Here is a 25762-nt window from a genome sequence, read left to right as displayed (position 1 = left end):
ACCCAATAACTCAAAGGTGTTGCTCTATAATTTTGAACTTCATCTTTTAATGTTTGAGAAGTAAATTGCAGACTTTTTAATGAGGTGTATGCATACTTTGCATTTGTATATATGTAATCAGAGAAAAGACTTACATAAGGCTTCAAAGGAGGTCTGCAATGGCTGCTGCAATGGCTGCTGTCCTTTCTGAAGAGTTTTTGGATCTTACTTTACTCTGGAAGTGGGACTCTTAATGCAAGTGATTATACAGGGGAGATTCCCATCAAATTCATTGGGATATTCCCTGGTAGGGTGACAAATTAATAAAGGGTTTTTTTGGTGGTGGTGGGGGGCTAAATATCATTGCTCATCACCTCAATCCTTTTTAGCTGTTCCATTTTTCCCCCAAAAAATTAGCTATGTAAAAAATTAGTTATGGGTTTATGAATCATGGCAGCATATTGTCCATGGAACTAATTAGAAGGGAGACACCTTCTGAAATAAATAAATCAGGTTCTCTGTCACTGCCATTTTCTTGCTATTGGAAGAAAACACAGATGCATTATCCATTTTACGCTAACTATTCCCTTTTTCCCTGTGAACAAACAACATTCTATTAAAAAAACCCAACGAAATGCATGATGGTATTGAACTAATTAGCACCTTGCAGGTACTTTACCCTTGCATAGGGAACATACTGGATTATTAACTGAAGCTTATTGGAGCTTGTCTCCTCTCTTCCTGCTTTCTAAACACCTCCAAAGACCTCTTAACACTGCTGTAAGATTCTAATTATTTTATCTGCCATTTTCCATTCCAGATGGAGCTGCAGATTTAATAGCTATTTCAGGTTTGTGAGAGGCGAATCCTGGAGTGCAGCTATACTGGAGAAAAATAGGGCTGTAAATTTTTAAACATCTTTAAAATAAATCTGATTACTCCCTATCTTTTAACCAACTGATTAGTTGCTTCTCCATGTAAAATTAAATAACTTTATATATTGGACAGACTTTGCATTTCCATGTACAGCCAGGGAATGCACAGGAAGTAGTAATAGATAAAAGGGTGTCAAAATGGTGCATTGCGTTTGGATATGGCTCAGATTCATAGAGCTGCAACTCTTACTGTGGTGTGTACAGGTCCTCACACATCCTGGCTTGTGTGCAATTTGCTTGTCTATCTATCTTGTTAACCTTTTTAATGTATCTGGCAAATATTGCACTTAGGTAAAATGCACTCCCCCCTCCCTCCATACAACTCTGCCTGTTAAACTCCATTAGAGAAAAGGACTAGCATAGACAAGTGAAGGAACATAAACACAGGAGAAGCACATTGAATAGTAGGAGACATGCCACCATTTTGGAAAGAGGACATCAACTGAAAAATAAGTTCAAACAAACCATAGTGTCAGAAACGAGGAAGTCAACATGTGTTTCCTGTGCTGGTGGAATGAAATTCTCAAAGTTTGTAGCCCTTAAATATGAGATGTTCCATGCCAAATTCAACACAAATCAGAAAATGTGCTCCATTTTACAGGCTATTAGCATTTGCAGGATAAGCAAAGGGAAGTATTTGTCAACTCACAAAGAACCAAGAGATGGTGAGTAGGAGCCCCAAGATGTTGTGAAGGCAGAGAATTTACTTGGAAGAGTCATAGGCACCAAATAGGTGTTCAAAATGGAGGCAAACATGTTGCTAATTGCATCCACTGTGTTGGAAGACAGACAGAAAAGTATAGAGGGCACACAGTGGTTAATATTTTCTCCACAACTTCTGTATTAGGTAGGCTAGTGACCAGAGGCAGAGCGAGGGGGAACTGCACCCAAGGCACGCACATGCCCTGCGCTCCTGCCGCTGTGGCACCCACCCCCGCTCCGCCCTGTAATGCCCCTGGAACTGCTGCCTGCCACTTTGTTTCTTTGGATATTTACCTGGCACTGCTTTCCACTACTGTTCAATCCCATTGCATAACAGTATTTTTAACAGTGACACAGCTATTAATTCCTTGCCAATTCTTCATAAATTTGGGACTCATACACACTTCCATGTTCATCACTGAACACAGTAAATGGGCCCGATTGTACATCTGATGTGACTGGTAGAACTTGTACTATTGCTACTTTGCAGTGATTTTCTGTTATGTCACCTCACAAGTACAAGTCTTAGAAGAAGAAGATTTTTTGGGGGGGTGTGTGTGTATCTTCAGATGATACTCTGTCACTTTGCATAGTAATCTTGGTTCTGGAGCAAGTTCAAAAGACAAAGATGTGCAACTTTCTTTTACCTATTTTATGCCGTTGGATGCATAAGGGGTCATGCAGTACCTGGGCACCAAAGGTTGGAAGTCTTGATGATATCTCTTCTCCATTTTTCTCATTCTCTTTCTTCCCTGACAAGATTCATTTTTCTGCCCACTCTGTCTTGCCTCAGTGCTGCACACCACCAACCCAGTGCTGCACATCGTAGTCCAAAAGTGAATGTTGGCCCTTGTTCTTATTTCTTTTTATAAATTAAAGCTATTTTTCATTCATAAAAGATTATCCTTCTTGTCCCTTGGAGCAAAGGACTGGGCCAGGCCAAGCTAGTGGTTGTTGTGCATTCTCAGACCATTCTTTTCTCTGTACAGCATTCAGATTATCCTGAATGGAACAGGAACAGTGTTTCCAACCCCCCCAAACTGCAATAAAATGTCCATGCTATAGAATTGGGTAAATTTTGTAATCTGACTTCAAGCAGGAATTTTATTATGTGACAAACCCCTTCCCCCTCCAGTTGTTTGCCATATTCACAGTGTGGCACCTAGTTGTTCAGTGCAAATTCCAATGGAATTCAGGGGTCCGCCTTCACTTGCTGTGACAGTGGCCATTTTGACACACGTTAATCTGTGGCAAAGGTTAACTGCAGTGTTGCCATCTTTGCATGATAACAAGAGATGGTCCATCTACTGGGTGATAAGTTCTCCTTCCTTCCATGTATTGAAATAGGCATCATGAGGAGAACTGATTCAGGCTGATAATGTCAAAGGCTGAGATTTGATGGTTATAATTGATCATAGTGGTAAAATACATGACTGCATCAAGGCACTTCTGGATCTAGCTGTTAAAACTTTACATTGTTGTTGTGGCCTGATTTTACATGGGTTGGTAACATTTTGTTCATTTGTATAAGCCAGGCTTTATTTTTTTTTTTTTTAACAAATCCAAGTTCCTACTGTTAAGGTTAACAAAGGATGACAGAACATAACAGCAGGCTGTACTGCAGGGAGATTTAGCAGAGATTCTATTGGACAGAGACTGATGTCTTCAGCTCTCTATTCCTCCCAGGAATGGAGGGATTCCCCTACAGGGATAGAAAAGGGTTACAATGCCATGGCTTCCTCTGGGATATTCCTGTACAGAATGTTCAGCTTTCATCAACAGTGACTACACAACAAAATCTCTAGCCCATCAACTTACAGAGATGAGAAAAGTGAGTGTTGCCCTTCCACTTCCATTGCTTTGTCCAGTGAATTCAAATATTTGGTTTTACACTTAATTTCAATAAAATCAAAATACTGTAAATTTAAGCATAGTAGGTCAGGAAGAATATTAGACTTCAGTCCACCAGTAGATGTCCTGATCCGTTATCACCAAGTAGATGGACTCTTGGCTGCTGGCTGTTGGTACTCTTGCTAAGGAAACTGAGTAGTGGTGGACTTTGGTTTGATTGTGTAAGCCACTTCTTATATTGATAAGCAACAGAACATGCTTAGCTCACTCCTTTATTGCAATATTTGCAATTTTGCTTTGTTTTTTAGTGACTATTCTTGCACTATACCATTTTGTCTCCTCACAGAATCTCTGCACTCAATACTTTCTGTGTATTCGTATGCCTGTTGTGTGGTTTTCGAACCAAACATGCACAGCTACAGTTCAGAAAGGAGTTAGCAGTGCCAGCATCATTTGTATTACAATGGCCATGCAGAAGTTGCAGAATTTTGAATCTGGATTACTGGAAGATCAGTTGTTTTAGCAGCCCGAATGGCCCAAAGTAGCCTGATCTTCCAAGAGTTGGAAGCTAAGCAGGGTCAGCACTTGGATGGGAGATCAAAAAGAATGAGGCTTGTGAGAACAGGGGTTCCCAACTGAGTTCATAAGCACAGTACAGTTATCTGATATAAGCATGAAAGGCTAGTTTTCCTTGTCTTTTAGAGTCAGATGAACAAGTGAGTCTGAGTAGTCAAAATAGCAAGGAAACAAAGTGTTCTTGTTGCATACAGAAATACCCAAAGACATGGCTGTAGAAATTAAAGCAAGGCATCTTACAAGATCTAATAAAAGTAGTATTTACCTAATAGAAGCTAATTTTACCTTTGCTTTTTGTTCTGTACCAGTTTATTTGATAAGGTCATGGAAACAGACGACAATCTGATCCTACGGGATATATTACGTTCTTGGCTTTTGTTATGTAGTGCTGGTTGGAAACAGTGTTTTTGCAGGTAGAATGAAACAGATAATGAACTGCTTGCTCCCATCCACCAACCCTTGGGAACACTCAGTTTCCCCTGGTGCAACCTGCAGATTGATTCAGGGTGCCTAGAGAGTTAATGGATGCCCAGCAAGCAGCAGGTGACACACATCCTATGATTACATCCCCTTGTTGGCAGGGGGCCCTCACATTGTTCTCTGTGGGATATGTACCATTCTGAACGTTCTCAGGCGGCAGATTCTCTCAGCTTATTTTCCCAGTACAGCTGGGAAAATAAGCTTTATAGAATACTATGGAGCTATTGATGGAACAACAGAAAACAAGTTTATGTTCTAATCTTATTGAATGATTTTAGCTTCTGTTGGAACAGCACAGGGATTTTTTTTGTACTTGAGGAAGAACTTCCAAATTCACTTAAAGTGTCACTTCAGCTAAACTTTCAGTGGGAGATTTCAATGAGGAAGGTATCTGCTATGTATTTGTTAAAAGGTGTAGTTTCCATACATACCTAGAAAGATGACAAATCTATACTGCAACACTGCGGAAAGAAGGGCATATTTAATACAGAAGCAGGGTGAAATGCTCATAATGAATTGAGGTTTTGTTCTAAAAACTGCTGCCACTGAATGATTGTTTCACATTTGAATCATTTCTTACCTGTATTTCTGCTTTGGTAAAATCCATGAATGTGATCACTTTCATACTTATTTTTATACTAATAAATGTTAGATTATGAACAAGGTTCAACCTTTGGCTGAAATCGGTCAGCTTTAGAAGGCAGCCCTACTGTGATCTATGTGAATACTACGCTGATATATAACAGTACTACGCTGATACATTACAATAAGCCTCTGGGTGAGGCCAACAACCAGCTAAAGAACTGGCAGCTGAGTTATTAAACAAAGTTAAATCGTCATGCCTGGTGGAAGATGGGATATGATGCTTTAAGGCTGATTTGTATGGTGAAACTGTGTTCATCCAGTGCATGAGATGTTCAAAGTAACAAGATTTAAAAGCAATTAAAGCTTTTATTGGTCTTATTCTTTTCTGCAAGCCACACACTAAGTTGTAAATTACTTCTTTGAATGTAACTCACCAGGTAATTGAATGTAACTCACCAGGTTATCAATGCCCTCTCAATTAGCTCGTATCTCTAGTGGTGATCAGAATATTCTCATGTTTATGTGAAAGCAAGGGATCTAGTTTAATGTCTTGAATTTTATGTAAAACCAACAGTAACTCGAAGTGGGGAAAAAATGAATTTTGATAGAAATGTGTGTTGAGTTCATCCAATCGGTGATCCCATCGGTGATGGGTGGGTAATAAATATACAGAAAATAAATATATATTCCTTCTAACCATGCAGAAATTCCTTGCTTCTGTGGAAAGTAATCTCTTCAAATGAAAATGTGAAATAAAGCACAGCAAATTGTTACAACCTGATACTCTTCTGTTCAGTTGCCATATTCTTCACGTGAGGCATCTTTAACTGTCCTGTTTAACAGGCAAAGAATTGGGATAAAACTACTCAAATGATTTATAAAAGTAAATTAAATGGTGATTTTATTCCTATTAATCATCCCTGTTAGTACCAGGACATGTTGGTTCAGGGCTTGACAAGACCTGTGTTCAGTTTGCTTCATTGTGGTTGCCTGGGATGCATCCCAACTACTGGACTGCCTTTTGAATGCAAGTATTTTGCTGTTCTCATCCTGCGAGGGCCAAGTTACTCATTTTTGAAGTGCACAATGTTCATTTATTTTTTAAAAGTGAGGTTTTTTGCTCCTTGTTAAATTAAGCACTCTGAATTACTGGCCTTCCATTCTTTCTTTCTGACTTGGAGTCCTTTTCCTTTCTAGTCATATACTTATTCTTGGTGATTTTAATATCCATGTGAACTTTTAGTCTCCATCAGTATTTTCTCTTCTCTCCCTCTAGTTCTTTTGTTTTAACTCTTTCAGGTAATTTTCATTGCTCATTCTGTTAGTTACAAGTTTGAGTTCAATATTGATTCTCTTCCTGTGTCAGTTCACTGCATTATTCATACACAGTGCAATACTAAACTGAGGCCTAAATCCAGTGGTAGGATTCAAATAATTTAACAACAGGTTCTGGTGGTGGGAATTCAAATAATTTAACAACTGACTGTTTACAAGCACCATTTTAACAACCGGTTCTGCCGAAGTGGTGATAACCTGCTGAATCCCACCACTGCCTAAATCCCTTTGAAAATCTTTTTTCATTGACTTCATCTTCTTCCTTGACTCTCCAGTACCTTTTGGTCAGTTGTCTTCTTTCTTCCGGCTTTTTCATACCTTCTCTTGAGTATCTAGACTCTGTTGCCTTTTTGTTCTGCATTTCCCTTGCATTTTAGATTCCCATTTCTTTCTCTTTTCTTCATCCCTGGTGCCTCAGAGACAGGTCGGTTAAACCAAAAATAAATACAATTCAAATTCTGATAACCTGCCCACAATTAATACAAATTCAATTCTAATAGCTATCCACCCTTCCTATCAAATATAATTTATACAAACTAATAGAGACAATAAACAGGAAGTTGGAAGGGAGGAAATTGCAAGTCAGGGTGCCAAGTCACAATGAGGGATGGTACTATGGCCACCGCGGCTCCCAGTGGGGTTGGTGGTAGTGATAGTAAAAACCTATGATAATGGACACCCCACTATGCAAACGGTAGGTCCGGGGCTCACACCACCCGGGCCAGCCGCATGAATGCTGGTCCAACAAAAGGTTCGCAGGATGGTAATCTAGGGCTATGGTCCAGGTAACAATAAAAAAGCCTCTGCCACCGGCTGACCCGGCTAGCCCTAAGACAGCAGATATAAAGTGTGGGAATGGTCTTCCAGGGCCTCTCACTGCTGGTTCGCACGTCCTGGGAAGGGCGATGATGTCATCAAATGCCCGTACAACTAGCCTTTCCAGTAGGTTCCGCCAGCTATACCACTGAGAGTGTCCAATTTCCTGGCACGCTGCCGAGGTTCTCTCCTGATGAATACAAAGCTGTGATGACAGCCTCTGCTGTAATAAAGTAAGTGTCCCGGGCTGTCTTAACGTTGGAAATATAGCACCCGCAGTACCAAAGGTGACCACAGGGCCGAACGCTCTACTGCCACCTGTGGCAGAGCGCGGCACTGCTTCTGCCGTATCTGATGTTATTTTCCTATGGGAGTCTCTGGCTGGCGGCGTCCATGATGAGGAGGGAATCACTGCCACTAATTCCCGACGTCGCAACCACCAGGACTCTCCGAGTTTCCTTTTCGTTCCTCGCTACAAGCGCCACAGGGCCCCAGCTAGTGACGTCCGCTGCAAAGAGTGAAAGGGAATCTCTGCCACCGTTCCCAGCGTCGCCCCGAGACTCCGGCTTCAGGCACTTCAACTCTCTTTGGCTGCGGGGTTCCCGGCTCGGCCAAGTCAAAACCCTCTCCACTAGCGCCAGCCCCAACCACCAGCCTGTTGATTCCAAGGGGAATCCCGCAAAGGGAGCAAAGCCGCGAGAGGCAATAAAGGTGAGGAGAGAAACGAGGAGCCAGGTACCTCATTCCGGTCGCAGTTCTGAAAGTTCAACCAAAGTCAGCTTACTTCGTTGTGTCCCAGGCTCCCAGCCTCTCTGTTGTAATATTATTGCACTCTCCGACGATAGTATAGCACTCTCCCGGCGTTCTTATTGCACTCTCCCAACGGCCATACGGGCTTCCATACACTCCCGAAGGGTATAGGAGTTAATAAAGAATTGATAAAAGTGGATAGAAATCTTGCTCCAGGCTAAAAACGGGTGGAATTTGAAGTTAAAAATTTAGTTGTAGCGGAGCTCCGCTGCTGAGCTCCGGTGCGGACGCCATCTTGCAGAGACCTTGCAGAGATCTTGCAGAGACAATAAGCCTTGGAACCGCAACGCCCAGTCCGACACCACCTCCAGCAGCTGTGGCAGGCCGCTTCCCGGTGCGCTAGGCGACCGGTACACTAGGAGAACGGCCAACCTCTCCGGGGCCAACCACTCCAGGCCGACACACTCTATGCCGGTGACCTCCGGTCACCAATAGCCAAACTTCCTATAACTGAACCCATTTCATTGGGTTTACAACCCCTGGTGATCTCAGAAAAGGAAGTGCAAGATCTATTTCACAGACAGAAGCCTGGAAAAGCACCAGGCCCAGACAAGATAACACCTTCTTGCCTAAAAGTCTGTGCTGTCCAATTGGCCCCCATCTTCACCCAAATTTTTAACAAATCACTAGAGATGTGCTATGTTCCTTCCTGCTTCAAACACTCCACTATCGTCCCAGTGCCGAAGAAGCCTTCCATCAAGGAACTGAATGACTACAGACCAGTTGCTCTAACATCTGTAGTTATGAAAACTTTGAAAGGCTAGTGATGTACCATTTGAAAACCATCACGGATCCACTGTTGGACCCCTTGCAATTTGCATACCGAGCAAATAGATCGACAGATGATGCTGTTAATATGGCTTTGCACTATATCCTACAGCATCTTGAATCGCCAAAGACCTATGCAAGGGTCCTCTTTGTTGACTTTAGTTCAGCATTCAATACTATCAGACCGGACATTCTTCTAACCAACCTATTCAACATTGGGTACCCTCTTTTACTTTGTTTCTCTGTAGAACTGCTGGAGTTATCTGGTGCAATTGTCACCATTTGTCACTTTCTGCTTCAGATCCTTCATGGCAGATTCATGCTTTCCCTCTTAATCAACTGCTTTATTTCTGTTATTTCTCTCATATTCTTCTCATTTTAATTATCTATTTGCTTCATTCAGTCTTCTTCAGCCTCCTTTTTTAGTTCATTAATTCTCTTTCTGACAATTTTGCTGGTCATTTTGTTGATAAAAGCCCAGTCGTTACCTTCTCCTCCTTTGTGGTTGCTATATCTTTCCCTTTGTCTTACTAGGGCCTCTTGCTAAGTGTGCATCTGGCAATTCTCTTTTTACCAAGGTAGGCTGCATCTAACCCCAGCCTCTTATGAGTTAGTTCCAGGATTGATGAGGTCCTATACAGCTGCTGAAGTAATGACCCTTATTCCTTTCCTTGCACAACAAATAGATAGCCTCTAAGGCTGCTGTGGGCTTTCAAAATTTGTGGCATGAAAGATCCATTGACAACACAGAGACAGTGTAACAGCTTGATAGCTTGTCACAGAGAACATATTCTGAGTGGTTTCCACTCATATAAGGAGCCCATTCTCCTTCCTGAGATTTTACTTCAAGATTCCATTCTTGTTTTACACCAAACAGATAAAACATAGATATCTTACCTATACGTTAGCCAACTTTGGGGGGGGGGGTTGTTGTATAGGAGAGATAGCTATTTCCCTTTGGCTGTACACCAGATTGTACATCCTTAATTTCAACTTTCTGTTCCTTGATAACCACTGGTTGGAGTTGCTCAGGAGTTGGGCCATTCTACCCCTTTAGGCATTCCTAGGGAGTTGTCTTCTTCTGGAATGTCTTCCTGATTCTACCATATGTTGCCCACAGAGCTTAAGCTGCCCTGTCTATTCTGTCTTCTTTCTTGGCACTGCCGTGCCTGCTGTATGTGTAGCTTACTACCTATGTTCCTTTTACCTAAGCATACCTTGGTACTAAAAGATAAGGATTGCATGTAGCTAGGGCATTGTGTTTAACAATGAAGCAAGAGTTTAACCCACAGAGAGAATACAGAAAGAGTAGAACAAAGGATCAAAATGTCTGTAAATCAAAGAGGATTCAGTACTCTGACTCAGTTCAGAAATCCCAAGCTGGGGTTGCTGCTAACATTCTTGCCCTCTTTTTTCCTCTTTTTCAACAGTCTCTCTCTTTGATGTTGCTTCTGTCTTTAGTTAAATGTTCCAGTTATCCTGTTCATTTCCTTCCTTTTACTGCTTAGGAACTATTCCATCTCCTTCTTTACTTCAGTATCTGTCCCATTTCATCTTCTCTCTTGTTGGCCCTTTTTGCTTTGGCCATGTGATGGTTTTTCTGTTAAAATAGAAACCTTTTGGGAACCCTATCCCCAATCTAACTTTTGCCCTCTTTCTCATTTTTCAAATTATTTATTCATTCTCAATGCTTGGATTTCCTTTTTTACAACCCATATTTTAAACAGAAGTCCAGTGGCATCTTGAAGATATCTGTTGAAGTGAGTTCTGAGTCTTAGAAACATATACTGGAATCAGTGCTGCTAGTGTTTGTGGTGCCACTAGGCTTATGTTCAATGACCCCCTCTGAAACAGCACCTGGTTTGATTCAGTATCATTTTTAACAATACTCTTTCATACCTTAACTTTTTGTCAGAATTATTCTTTGGGATTTGCTTGTATTGTCCTCTTGTGATTTCACTCCTGTATCTCAAACTGTTCTTTTAAAGTTTCTGTCAGAGTTACTTTTGGTTCCCAGTATCATAATCTCAGTCCTTCTCTTTCATATTCTTCCCTTTGACAAAGTGATTTCTTCTTTCAGCCTATAGTATCATTGTTATGCTGTTGCCATTAGCTCTGTTTTTCTGTTTCCTCTTTCTTCCTCTCTGTTCCTATTAAAATACAGGTATCTAAGAGCTATTTTTGTCTATTTTTGGTGATTAAATCAAGCTTAATATGTGAAAAACAGGATTTGCTGTGTCTTCTAAACTTCCTATTGAAGTCATGCCACTGGGAGTTAAAGAGGAAGAGGCGAGAATCGCTTGGTGATATCATCCGGTTGGAGAGAGCCAGCAGCTTGAGGGGAAGCACAGGATCGCTTGGATCTGGCAACAGCTCTGCCGATGGTGCTAGTCCCTGGCACCTTTTATTAGGGTTTCTTTGGGGGCGTGTAAAGGAGGTGAACAGGCAGGAAAGCGGGAGAGCGGGAGACCATCATGTGATGCATGATCTCATGGGGCTGCTACGTGCAGGAGGAAGCGTCCGCGTCTGGGTCTAATCCATACCTGGGGGCAAGAGCCCCTTTGTCCCTTTGTCTGGGACACCTGGTGACTGTGAGTCGGGTAGTTCATGACCTGTGACTCACGGGGGAACGGGGGTGGGGGAGTGTGTGCGCCCAGAAGGCCGCAGCTGGCACAGGCATTCCATGCGCTCTATCTGCGGTTCTGCTGGGTACGCGGGTTCACCCCTACACCTATTTCCTTCTTTCACTTTAACACTAGTGTTTTGTTTTAGTCTTACTGACTCTCCTAGTCCACTATACTTTTATGTCATTCCTCCCCCCCCCACCCCCCAAGATTGTGAACCTGAGTTCAGGATTCTCTTAGATTTTTTGTGTGGTACATAGAATGTTGTAGACTTTTTAAAAATAATGAGTGATGAGATGCATGTCGACTCATTTGGAAACTGACAAATTGTTTCAATGTGTTTAAGACTCCCAATCTTTTTACAGCTTCAATGCAATTTGACGGTTATTAATTCTTTGTGAAGCCTCATTTTGTTTTTGTTTAAATAATGTTATTATTAACCTTTTCTGTATTTAACATGAAGTTTTGGTAGCTGCTGGGGTCAAGCTGGTAAAAACACCAGGGAATAGAAATTTGTCCACCTATCATCTGGTGTGGCTGATATTTAAGGTCCAGCCACACTGGGGAAATTAATGGAATATTTGTAAGAGCAAAATATATGCAAATAACATCAACTTAAATGAGTTTTTATAGTTTACTAATTTCTGTTTATATTTATATGTGTATGCATGTATAATATATGTGGAAACCCCTGCCATGTTAGCTGCCCTGTTGATAGATGAACCTGTTGATAGATGACCATGAGCATTGTTGTTAGAGGAAATTATTTTTGTTTTAAATAACTTTTCTTTCTTCTTTCTTATACAGGCTGGTGATATTGTCTACTACAATGCAAAAGATGAGCTCTATGATGTAAGTGACTCTATGGAAAAATATAACCATGTCTTTCAAAGCCCTCTATGTGACTAATATGTTTGCTGTGGCTTGAGTCCCTCATATACTAAAAGAACTGTGGCCAAAAGGATACACATGTAAAAGTACTTTAAAAATAGGTTAAAAGGTTCTTTAAGATTTGCTTCTCAGGACACCATGACAAAACAATGCAAGCACTTTCCAGGAGATTTCTAGACTGCTTTTTCTGTGATTTGTTTCCTGCAGGAAGCCTTGAGGAAAACTCTGGTGACATAGAGGGATAAAACAAGTGTATGGCAAAAAAAAAAGCCACTGTTCCACACCTTGCTTATTTAACAACCAATTCATACATTTGGCTCAATGTGATGGCTGTTTCTGCACGGCCAGCTGAGTGGGGGTGCGTTGGCATAGTTTATGCTGTTGCACCCCCCAGGACTGTTCGCATGGGGCAGTAGCACAGGCTACCCTTCTCCCAAAAGGCTCTTACCTTCTGCCGCCTTCCGTCGTGTTGTGGAGGCCAGGGGACACACCCCCGTGGCTAGAGCCACGGCATTTATTTATTTATTTATTTATTTATTTATTTATTAATTTATTTATTTATTTATTCAATTTCTATACCGCCCGACCCCCGAAGGGCTCCTAGCCTCTGCAAAGTGACGAAAGGTGGCAGAAGATAAGAGCCATTTGGGAGGGCCGTGGGAAAAATGCCGGCTTCCACTTGATGCTGTTTGCTCGGCACCGAATGGAAGTTGGCATTTTCCAAAAACCTTGCTTCCCAAGTGAGGTTCAAAAACACCCTTTCGGGGTGGGGCATTGATCGGCATTGATTTGTCAGCGGTGCTTGTGCAAAGGCTCCCCCCAAAATGATGCTTCACTGTTGACTTTGGCCTGTTTTAGAGCTTGGGCATTTTTTTTATGTCAGATCTGTGCTGTTTTCCTTGCAGTATGAGCTAGTTCATAAACTTATTTGGATTTCAGACTTTGGCATGACGGGAGACTGGGTTCAGGTGCCCTTCTGCCAAGTATGTGTTAACATCTGACATAAAAGACTCTCTGTCTTCTGTGCATAAACCCTTTCCATGCAACTTTTTCCCTGCAAAAAGGAGAGGCAGTGTATGCAGCCAGAGCACGAATGCCTTATGTGACATGTAACATGACCACAATGTGCGTAGGAGTTCTTAGCCACTCCTTTGCATCCCAGATCAATTCACAGACTGGGCTTCAGAAAGTATTGTCATTTATATCATTTATACATAAATATGCAATTAAACCAGATAATTTCCTTCATTTTTTGTGTTTGCTGTGTTGGGACAATTTGTTTTACAGTTTGTCTATGTTGTAGAAGCAGGAGAACAATTTTCCTGTCTGGTAGGTCATTGAACAACCATGCATCTATGTGTGGGCATAATGTTTCCTATGATGTACAGCACATAAAATCTAAGGCACCAAAGACCAACTCATATGTTAATTGCATTGGAATATTGATTATGCTGTTCAGGCTCACATGTATTGGATTTTAGCCACACATATTCCCTATTCAAAATTACATATAGGTGCAAGCAACCAATTGTCTTGAAATTGAAACCGGTGTGTTTGGGTAGGAAAAGAAGGGCAGTATGTTGACCCCAGCCACCTATTTAAAAGATACTGAAGGGACAGGACAAGTTGGATGTAACCATAGAAAGTTAGTTTCAGATGCAATTCTTGGTATTGTTTGTACTTTGATGTGTAGTCTAAATTGTTAGGAATTTGACTCTGAATTCTCAACAGTATTTGCTTAAAATATTTGCTACTTCACATGACCCAGCTTGCTATTTTGTTTAAAAACATTATTGTAGGTGTAATCTATAAACTAATAGAAGAGTTTCCATGACTGCATTAATCAGTTTGATCAACATGCTTCATTTTCACATTGCAATAAAATGTGATTTAAGATTGATGGCATCACTCTTATATTTGACATAGTTGCTGTAAGATAATTAAAGAGGGTACATTGATCATGTCAAACAAACCTGTCTAAGTTGCTTACACAAGGCTATGAATATTTAGTGGAAATGAAGGTACAGGAAACTTTGCTGTGAATTGATGAAATATTTCTGTTCAGCCACTTAATTAACAGTGGCCCAACTTTTTTTTCTGCACTAGTTCAGCAATTCCTAACTTTGTGCTTCAAAGGAAAACTACCCAGTAACATGTTCTTTTGTTCTGAATACTCCTGTTCATTTTGCATGATCAAAGGGAGACTTCTTCCGATGACTGTTGCAAAGAATATCAGGTCATGACAGGCTAAGTCAACTTTCTCCACCACCAGGTTGCATGTGCACCTGGTGGATGTAGTTGTGACAATTCCACCACCCCTTTCATCAAAGGGGGGTGGTGGAAATGCATGGCAAGTAATTTTGTTAGCATATGATTAGATCCTGCATAATAAATGTCTGTTCCTTGGTTCTTTAGTTTGGGGAGAGGGTGTGGCTCAGTGTCAGAACATCTGTTTAGCATGCAGATGTTCCCAGGTTCAATTCCTGGCATCTCAAGAAAGGATCAGGTTGTAAGTGGTAAGAAAGGCCTCAGCCCAAAATCCCGGAGAGCTGAATAGTCAGTCTGAATAGTCAGTACTGATTCTGATGAACTGATGGTTTGATTCAATTAATGTAAGGCATTTTATTTGTTCATATGGGTTAGCTGATAGCTGAATGTGTAACTTCTCGGCTGAAATTCGTTGCATTTGATTGGATGCAAAAGTTTTCTTTAATGGTGTATCACTGATGGCTTATTGATAAACACACAAGTTTTGACACTAGTTAGCAAGTCCTTAATATGCTTTTAGTAGTTGCGAGCAGAGGTGTGGCCCTTCCTGCTCGGTAAAAACTAGTTCACAACAATAATTCACTAGACAATATATAGTGTTGGTAAGAAAACTGGCCATAGCCAAAGTATGTCAGATTCCTTCATTTCTAATGTGTATCAGAGTGGGAACTGTACTGCTTATTCAAGTTGAGAATCATGACTCCATGGATTATCTGGAATTCCTGAATCTCACATGAAGGTAAAAATGTTCAGTTCTACTTTGGAAGAATATATTGAAAACTGAAAACCAAATCACTTTTGACCTGCTGCCCCCAGCCATGCAGTTCATCTGAGCTGAATTGGATCCTGATACACTTGGGAATGTTAGTTCCCTGAAGTCACATCTGTCTGTAAAATGAATACAGTATCTTATACTGCAGTTAATACGTAGTTGGGCCCCAAGAACTAGCAGTGTGATTTATGTGTCCCTCTGAAAATCCTACAGGTATTAAAAGTATACACCTGTACATACAGACTGTTCTGGCACTCACCATGCTTGAAAGGATTTGATTAGCAGCACAAATGGAACTCTAAGTTATGGTTTTATGTGTATTAGCAAAGTTGTCAGGAAAAGAATGACAGTATTTCTTATGAGTTGCTTGGCAGACTGAAAGCTGGAGAAGCTGTTTTGTCCCCCCCCCCCCCAATCAGTATGTATGACTGACAGTGAATCCCAGCAGTTAACACCTAAAGGGTCGAAATGCAAATATGCATCATTAAAGCATGATTCCTTAGCACTGTCAGTCAGCAAGGGGCAGTCTGGTCAATAAATAAGTCAAAACATATCTTTACAAGCAATGGTATAGAATGGCATGCCAATTAAAATTACTATTTTGAACTCTATTCCATTTCAGAACCTGAAATATTTAAAACTCTTGCAGTAGGTTTTTTAAAAGGAAATTCAGTTAAGTGCAAGTCTGATAGCTCTCCTCAGCACTTTTCAGTTGTTGTGTATTTGTATTTTCAGTCTTTTTGTTAATAGAGAAATTGAAACTTTTAATTTACATAGAGATAATCCTTCTTAGCTAAATGCCCAGATCCATTCACCACTTGTTTACTTAAAAATCTTGCTGTGTAGAAAACAGCATTGGTCAATAACAATTATTTGCTATAATGAACGAAGAAAACACAAGCTGTTACAGAACCATAGAAATAGGATCAGTTGCCCTGTTAAGCATCTCTAATGTTCCAAGGACATAGGTAAGGGGGGGTTCTCGGGTTCAAACTCCCTATTACCTGTCTGAATCTCCGCCCCCTGTTTGTGGGGTTTTTTGGTATTTTTTAGTGTTTTTTGGGTTTTTGACCTGCAGGGGGTGCGGTTTTTAAGCTAGCAGCACCAGAATTTCAGGGATTTTTCAAGACTACTGATGATTTTACCCGAGTTTGGTGAAGTTTGGTTCAGGGGGTCCAAAGGTATGGACTCCCAAAGGGGGTGTCCCATCCCCCATTGTTTCCAATGGAAGCTAATAGAAGATGGGGGCTACACCTTTGAGGGTCCATAACTTTGAACCCCACGAACAAAACTTCACCAAACCCCAGAGGTATCATCAGAAGAGTCTCTTACTGATACCACCCAGGTTTTGTGAAGTTTGGTCCAGGGAGTCCAAAGCTATGGACCCCCAAAGGGGATACCCCCATCCCCCATTGTTTCCAATGAGAGCTAATAGAAGATGGGGGCTACATTTTTTAGAGTCCATAACTTTGAACCCCCTGAACCAAACTTCACCAAACCTGGGTGGTATCATTAGGAGAATCTCCTAAAGATACTTGAAAAGTTTTGTGCTGCTAGCTTAACAATTGCACCCCTGACAGCAGGCACTCCCCAAATTTCCCCAGATTCTCTTTTTCCCCAGATTCCCCTTCAGCATGGATTTAAAGGGAGAATCTGAGGTCCCCAGTTTAAACATTGAAAGTGATGCTGTTTCAGGGTGGGGGAGAATCCACCCCAAAACAGCATCACTTTCAATGTTGTTTTAATTGGGGACCCCACATTCTCCCTTTGAGGTGGATTTAAAAGGAGAATTTGGATTCTCTAGTTTAAACACCATTGAAAGTGATGCTGTTTGAGCTGGATTCCAGCATCACAGTGGCTGCCCGGCAGGAGGGGGTGTGTGCGCAAAACTCAGAATTCGCACCCGGCTCCATTTTCCCTAGCTACGCCTCTGCCCAGAGGGGAGGGCAGAAGGGGCTGCTGGCTGCCAGCTGGGAGCCCAGTTGGTGGGGCAGGGGAGGGCAGGGCTGGGGAGTCTGCCATCCCCAGCCTCAGGAGAGCTGGTTTTATAAGCACTGAGGCCGGGGGTGGGGCTTGGGAAGGCATGGCTGTGACATTTTGAAGTCAGGCTGTAATATGACTAAAGGTCAAGTAAAATGCGCTGTCAAGTTGCAGCTTATATGTGGCAACCCCATGGACCCGTGAAGTGGAACTTCATGCAAGAGCTGAGCATAGATAATTTGCCATTGCCTCCTTCTAGTCTCCCATCCAAGTATTAATGCTGCTTAGTTTCCACTCTCTGAAAAGATGAGGCTAATCTGGGTATTAGGGCTGCTCGTAAGACTATCATACCTTAAAATGTAAACCTTATGGGAGTGAGGATCAAGGCCTTTTCTGTAACGATACCATCTTTCCAGAACTTGTCCCAGGTTTTGGCTGAGGACTAGGAAGAAGCCTTAAACCTACATTGATATCCTTCCTCCGGACCTTCAGGTTTTCTGGAACTTCGGAAGCACAGCTTTGAGAACCCCCTTTTAGACTAAATATATCATTTCTGCAGCAAGTGGGAAATGTATAGTTTGTTGTCTGACATACTGAGGTGCATATATTGCAGCTTCACAATATGCTTGACTGATGTTCTCAACACCAGCAACATTCTTGTCTGTTTGACATATGGCTGTCTGCATAATTTACTTCTGTTGGCAGATATCAAAGCCAGACCTGCTATGCATCTCTTCAGATTTTTTGTGGGTGGGTGGGAATGCAGAGATTCTTGCAGCCATCCAAAATTGATCATCCTCATTCACACATTTTAATTTGGATCTTCTTTTCCTTTGTGCTGTTTTCTAACTCTTTTTTCCCCTCCTCCATGCCAACTTTTTTCCAACTTAATTTTCAGTCTTTCTTTGCTAAGTCTTGTGTTTGCCTCAATTTTCAGCCATCTTTCCTTTCTGCCATCATTGCCACTTTCTGGTCTAGTTTTGTTTCCTGTAAGTTGTCCCGATGATGTGTTTGTATTTCATCCTGACAGCTATATGTGCCTTTGTTTTTTGGTTCACTTTCTGTTCCACCAACTTTTCCTTCACATTTGATTCGATTTTGCTTATCACGGTATATGATACGTATATTAGCATGCTGCCCTCAGTTCTGCTTGAAGTGGTCATGATGGGATATTGCCTAAGGATTCTGGGTAGTGATTTTGAGGTAGGTAAAATATAGAAAATCACCCCGCCCCCCCATCTCAGTACCTAAAAGTTTCCCCAAGAAAGGAATGAAGCTCCTAAGGATGCTGTGGTTGATCAGCGGAGCATAGGCAGCAGTTATTTGTATTTATTTCTTTATATTTATCTGTTTTAAATATTATCTGTTTTAAATATTTTAGTTTGTGCTAATTAAAGGTTGAAGGATCACAACGCAATACCAAGACAAAATGTGATGGACTGAGATCAGGTTCCGTAACTACCATTCCCAGATTTACTGGTCCAACCAACGACTAGACTCCATCGTCCATGAAAGTCTTGCCTATTCTAGTATTACATGGTTTTTTGAGCCTCGGAAGATAGGTGCTTTTCTTACTGCCTCCAGAAGGCACTCCTTAAGACAGGAACTGCCTGGGAAATGGAGCTATTGTACAGGCTTCTATGGGATTTTTAGAGAACACGTTTAAAACAGTTATATCACCTGGTATGCTTGATAATATTCCAGAAAATGGTCCTTTAAGAGTAGGAGAGGACTGAACCAAGGTACGCAAAGGATATGGATTTCTATTTTCTCTTCCAACAAATCCCCCTACCTGTTAAATATGTGTGGTTTCAATAAAAGTTCACCCTACTAGCAAAGATCATTCAAACATGATACGTAGTCTATGAAACCTGTAGAATTATTCTTCACAGCCATCCTTATATTTAAATAACAATATCTTGACTCTTTAGGACCAGCTTTAATAGTATACTTGCACATTTATATGTGCCTAGCTAAATTATTTCATACTTCATCTCTCAGTGGCCATTTTTAACTACTTCCCTTGTGTTCAGCAGTCTTGACAAGAAGTTGTCCATGGCGGTATACTGGGCCCAATAATGTGTGTTGTGTAAGTATATATATAAAAAATGTACCACAGACTAAATGGAGGTTATAAATTGAATTCCAGGTGTCAAGGTAGCAATGAGAAAACTGTAGTTATGTGGGAGGATTTTTTGAGAACTATACAATAAGGACTACATTATTCATCCTTCTCCTGTGTGTAATGGTATTGTCAGGGGCTCTACCCACTGTACTGCTAGTTAAATGATAGCTTCGGGCAGTGATAGCCCATAACATACTTTGAATTTATAATATAGCTCTATTGCCCTTGTGTCTATAAGGGGAAAAAAAACCTTTCACTTGGCATTGTTATTCCTCTTCAGGGAGGGTGCTATATTCTGAAATGGGAGAAGGGAAAAACATATTTTTAAAATGGCTGTTTAATTTAATGGGGTCTGGGTTTTGTTTCTTCTTCGTTGCTCTTTCCTTTTAACATTTAGCTTAACCTCAAGACAAAACAGCAGTAGCTGGCAGCATCCTATTTGCTGTTATTCATTAGGGTTTAATTGGGAACCGTTGGTGGCTTCTTCTGGCAATGACTACATCCCTAATTGACACTAGTGATTGATTAGGGAAGAAAATTCTTTTCAGAAAGCCCAAGTGCTGGAAAGGAGCCATGACTGATAGAACAGGGCTGTGGGTGCAGATGTTAACTGGCTGCTTATAGTAAGTTGCACAAGACATGTATCACAAGACATGTATAAGAACGAGCAGCTGTGAAAGTATAAATCAGTTTAGCACAGTGGTTCTCAACCTTCTTGTTATTAGGTCACCCATCCAGGGCTGACCCAATGTGGGATTTTTTTTGACAACCTAGACAAACTATCACCTTGGCACCCATATCGTTCAGCATTCCGTTTTTTACAGTGGCTAACCAGATGTATTTGAGAAACCAACAAACATCGCATGAAGGGTGCAGCTGCCCCCTCTATGAATGCAAAGCAAGTGGCATTCTGTCATATATGGCCTTTGCATATGGTGGTTATATTCCAGCCTTTGACAACCTCTTTCATTACTCGGCGTGGCGCCCGAGGGCCAAGGCTGGCACCAGGGGGCTAGTAGTAGAAACTCCCCCTGCCCTCCCAGCACAGACGCCGCCAGCCGTAGCTGGGAACCTCCGCAAGGTTCTTCGCGGCACACCAACACTGAGCGCAGTAGGAGTAGCACCATCCTGCCGTAGGTGGCAGCAGAGCGCCTGGCCCGGTGGCCAATCCCGGTACTGCAGGAGCAGCACTTCGGAGGCAATCTTCCATTCCACGGACTCAGCTCCGGACATTATTTACAGTAGCAGGGACTGTTTCAGTTCTTGTGGTTCTGTAAGCATCAGTGAAAGACCTCAGTAACGAAATAGGAAACTGGATGCCACCAGTGGAGTAGATGGTGAAACCTGCTTGGAGGGCTAGCTGTACGGTGGGGAGTTACAGAATTACAGGCATGATGTCATCATCGTTCTTTCTAGGACATGTAAACCAGTTGTGAGAGAGCTGGATGGACTATGTTCTGGGAGATTTTTCCCATATATAGAACCCGCTATTTCAGGACTAACCGGGGCGGCCAGTGGCAGTGGCTCCTCGGCTGCCGTTCGGATTACAACCCAGATCCTCGCCCTGCAACAATTTCCTGGCCCTATACTTATGCGACCAGCTCGGGTGGTGTGAGCCCTGGACCCGTCGCCTCTATAATAGAAATTCCATCACAGCAGAATCTTACCATCATCCCCATCAACTCCACGGGGAGCCTAGATGACAACAATACTTCCTAAGGAACGGTTTCCTTTGTTTAACATCTAAGGCTTTCAATTTGCACCACTTTCCCCAATTCCCTGATTTCCCTGTCGGTAACTTAAGGGTTACCACTGATAGACGTTAATTTGACTATGTTATAAACTGTGGGCAGTTATTGAATTGTATTTATAGCATATATTGTGGGTAGCCCATTAGCATTGTATTAGTACTAGTATTAGTATTATAGCTAATTTAACTTAAGGTTAGATAGATTGGGACTAGCTTAGCTAGTTGAACTGGGGATATTAGCCAGGCTTTTTAAGCAGAGGGGAGGCTGGTGGAGTCATGGGGGCACAAACCCTGGGGCTGGGGATCCCTGTATTGATGGGACGGGGTAGATACTGCGGTAGGCGGTGGCCATATGATAGAAGGCATACGAGAAATAATTGCGCTCGACTGCCTTCTGACCTCCGACCTATCCCGAGAAACGATGGTGGTTGGGATCAGGGACACTCTGCTTCGTCTTTGGTGTTAATCAATGCCAGGTCCATCAATAATAAGACTATGGTGCTTCGAGATTTTCTTGGAGCCCAACAGGTGGACCTGGCATGTATCACCGAAACCTGGGTGCGTGAGGGTGAGACCCGTTGTCTCATGGTGGTGAATTAGCCCCCGGGTTTCGCGAGGTGCCTTCACCGATCACGAATTCAGGGCCGGGGGGGCGGTGTGGCATTGTTCATCCGTGAATCTATTCCCTTTAGGGCAGCTCCCGTCCTGGAGGTCACCGGCATAGAGTGTGTCGGCCTGGAGTGGTTTTGGCCTCGGAGGCGCTTGGCTGTCCTCCTGGTGTACCGCGATTAAGCCCTGGCGCACCAGGGAGACAGCCTGCCTGCTGGCTGCTGGAGGTGGTGGCATGGATCTGGGCCATGCGGTTCCCCAGACTCATTGTGCTTGGGGACTTCAACGCTCCATGCCGACGCCGCCTCATGTACAGCGCGCCACGGACCTAGTGTCATCCATGGCGACGCGTTAGGCCTCTCCCCTCTTGATAAATTCTGGCCCCACGCCATGAGGCCGGGCACATCGGCTGGATTTGGTCTTCGGGTCGAGGGAATAAATCTGGTCGTATCACTCTACTGATAGGAGTGCCATGGATCCGGACCACTATGCCCTGAAGGATCCGGGTGGACCTGCCACACCACCCCGCTAGCTTCCCCAGGCGACAGGCTGATTTATGCCCGCTTCATATGGAGGACTCATGGATCCACTCTGGCTTCCTGAATGCTCTACGGGACCCTGGAACCCGCCCAGGCACGCCTCGATGAGCAGGTGGAGGATTGGAATTCCTGTCTCTCTGATGCCATCGATGTTTGTTGCCCCTCGTTTTCTCGGGCTTCATCTCCCGGCGCGCTCCATGGTATACTGAGGAGCTGGCGCCACATGAAGCGAGGGGCTTAGACGGCTAGAAGCGAGTGTGGAGGAAATCTCGCGACGAAGCTGTGTGAACATCTTATAGGACGGCTTTTATGAGAAGCTCTATGAGGGTGGCGTAATACGACTGAGGCGAAGAGGGCTTTCTTCTCCTCCCTCCCTACGTCCGCCAGCTCTCGCCCAGCACAACTGTTACCAAGTATAATTCGGTCGTTGACCTCCCCTATCGGAGAGATCCTCAAATTCCCAATTGAGTTATTAGCTGTAGGGCATTTATGAGCTTTTATGCGGATAAGATCACGTCGGCTCCGCCATGACCTTCCATCCACGCTTACCACCAATTTAGCTTACACTGGAGACTCCTTGCCCGTCTTCGGGTCCTTGTTTGACCCAGTTTTCCCTGCTCTCTTGAAGCCGCTGTTGACAGAGAGCTCTTAGCTGCTGTTAGACCTACTACCTGTCCTCCTCTGGATCGCGTACTGGCCCTGGCTTGTGAAAACCTGGGCCGGGCGGAGTTACGACCCCATCTGTTGAGAGCATAATCAATTGGTTCCCTTGAGCAAAGGAACCTTCGGATGGAGTTGAAGGAGGCAGTGGTCCACCCACTCTTGAAAAGACCATCGTTAGATCCCTGGTGATCTGGCCAATTACCGCCCCGTCTCGAACCTTCCCCGTTTCTGGGGAAGGTAATTGAGAGTGGTGTTGGAGCAGCTTCAAGGTTTTCTGGATGACGCGTTGGCTTTTGACCCCTTCCAGTCCGCTTCTTCCGTGCGCTGGGCATGGGGCCGAGACTGCTGGGTCTGTCGCCGTCACAGATACACCTCCGTATTCAGCCCGGAACACCGAGGCGGATCAGGCGCTGCTGGTGTTGTTAGATCTCACCGCGAAAGCCAGTTTGATCGTCAGAGTCGACCACGACCTTTGGCCTGTACACCGCCTGGCCGCCTCCGGAGTCACAAGGGGCACTGTCCCTTCAATGGATAGCCTCGTTTCTCCGGGGCCTTCGGGACTCAGCAAGTGAGGTCGCGGGGACCAGGCCTCCCGGAAGTGCCCGCTTCAATGCGGTGTACCCCAGGGGGCGTTACTGTCCCCGCTGCTATTTAATATCTACATGCGACCCCTTGCTCAGCTGAGTGTCGAGGAGTTTTGGGCTGATTTGCCATCCAGTGCGCTTGGATGACACACAGCTCATTCTGTTGGATGGAGGGGGGAGCAGCCGCTTGCGCTTCCTCGCGGCTGCTACAGCATTGTTTGGAGGCGGTTGCTGGTTGGTTGCTGACAGAGCAGGTTAAAGAAACTGGAATCCATCGAAGAGCGAGGAGATCCTGCCTCGGCCGCCAGGGGGTGGGATCTTCCAGCCGCCGGGTGTGGGAGGGGTCACATTGGCGCCGACCCCCCTCCGTTCAAGCAGCCTGGGGGGTCCCACCTGGATTTGTCTCTCTCAATGGAGACCCAGGTGGCCCTACCACAACCCGGGCTGCCTTTTTTTTCCATTCTCACAGTCAGGCCAGGCGGTTGGCTCCCTTCCTCTCCCAAACGGATCTGGCCTCCGTGGGATCCATGCAACGGTCATCTCCAGATTAGACTATTGTAACTTCGCTCTACGCTGGCCTTCTCATGCGTTTGATCCGGAGATTAAAACTGGTTCAGCATGCAGCGGCGCGCTTGCTAACAGGCAGAGCCGCCTGGGAACACATCCAGCCTGTGCTGCGCCAGCTGCATTGGCTTCCAGTAGAGTTCCGGATCATCTTCAAGGTGCTGGTGTTGACCTTTAAGCGCTGAATACGCCACGCTGCCTGGGACCGTCAGTATCCTTAGAGACCGCATCACCCCATATGTCCCTACACGGCCTCTCCGGATCGTGGCGCGGAATGGCCAATCTACTGGTGGTCCCTGGCCCTTCAGTGATGCGGCTGGCCTCCACACGGGCCAGGACCTTTACGGCCCTGGCCCCGGCCTGGTGGAACTCTCTTCCTCCAGCTGTCCGGGCCCTGCGGGACCTTGGGGAGTTTGGAGGAACCAGCCGCTAATAGTGCCCCCTTCCTCTGGCCCTTGACAACTGGGCCACCTGTCATCCAACGAGACTCGCCATGCCTCCCTCTCTGAGGGGGGAGGGATTTTTATTACTGGAATGCTGGACGCCATTTTAACCTGCTGAATTTTATAACTAGAATAGGAATTGATAATTTTTATCGCTGCCTTAAATGGTTACTTATTTTATATTGTATTTTATATGTTGTAAACCGCCCAGAGCCCTTCGGGGATGGGGCGGTATAAAAATCCAAATAAATAAAAAATAAAATAAAAATAAATACTCCCTCTAATCCCCCCTAAGATCCTAAGAAACTCATTGTAACAACCAGGAAGATGGGCACAGTAAATGTCTTAACTGGGCCCTGGAGGCTTGGGAAGAGTGCATACCTGCATTGAGACAAAGAAGGGAGTTTGGAACTAAGGACTCTGGGGGTGAGCCATTAACTGTAATAAATTAAGGAGACAGCCATGGAGGAGCAAGGGAGGGTGACTCTTATGTTATTGTGAAGCATCCTGCTCTGAGGTTGAATCCAACATCAGTCACAAGGTGTCTGTTGTGAGGAAAGGAAGGGAAAGCAGTTTGGAAGCCACCTTGAGCCTCCTTACAGAAGAGAAGGGTGGGGTATAAATCCAAACTCTTATTCCTCTTCAGTCTCAGCCTTCCTGGTCAAGAGAACCTGTATGATAACGAGGCTTTAAATGGTCAGGGTAGACAGAGTGACAGCCTGGAGGGACAAAAGGCAGGAGCATCCAAAGAGGCATCAGCGTCCATTGGAGCCCAGAAAAAGGGGTCAAGGGGGCCCATCCCTGGGAGCCAGGCAGAAGATATCATTCAACATGGGTCAAGCTCAATGCTTATATAATATTTCAGTTCAATTAGGGCATTTGCAGGGAGTCTGCTCTTTATGGAATGTGACTTAACTTTCCAGTTCAGGATACATTCCAATCCCCCTCATTTGGTGCAGGCACAAATCCTTGGGCAAATGGTGTTGGCCCATAGTGTGTCTTGAATTGGTGCCAGATGGTCTACTCAGGATAAAACCTAATTATGTCCTCATTTTTTACTTGTGGTTTAGAGAGACACTTTAGAATAATGTTGGATACCTGATGAGCAACCAT

General features: G+C 43.7%; 1 protein-coding gene across 1 annotated transcript in view; it reads left to right on the top strand.

Annotated features, from left to right (window-relative positions):
* CACNA2D1 (calcium voltage-gated channel auxiliary subunit alpha2delta 1) overlaps nt 1–25762 on the top strand; it is a 446220-nt gene that overhangs the window by 229228 nt on the left and 191230 nt on the right. The window contains exon 5 of the mRNA XM_048501599.1: nt 12269–12313. Within this exon, the coding sequence (XP_048357556.1) occupies nt 12269–12313 (45 nt within the window). The remainder of the gene's footprint in view (nt 1–12268; nt 12314–25762) is intronic.

This window comes from Sphaerodactylus townsendi, linkage group LG06, assembly GCF_021028975.2.
Source record: "Sphaerodactylus townsendi isolate TG3544 linkage group LG06, MPM_Stown_v2.3, whole genome shotgun sequence".
NCBI classification, from domain to species: domain Eukaryota; kingdom Metazoa; phylum Chordata; class Lepidosauria; order Squamata; family Sphaerodactylidae; genus Sphaerodactylus; species Sphaerodactylus townsendi.
Note: the sequence above shows the minus strand (reverse complement) of the source record. Positions and strands in the feature narration are given on the sequence as shown.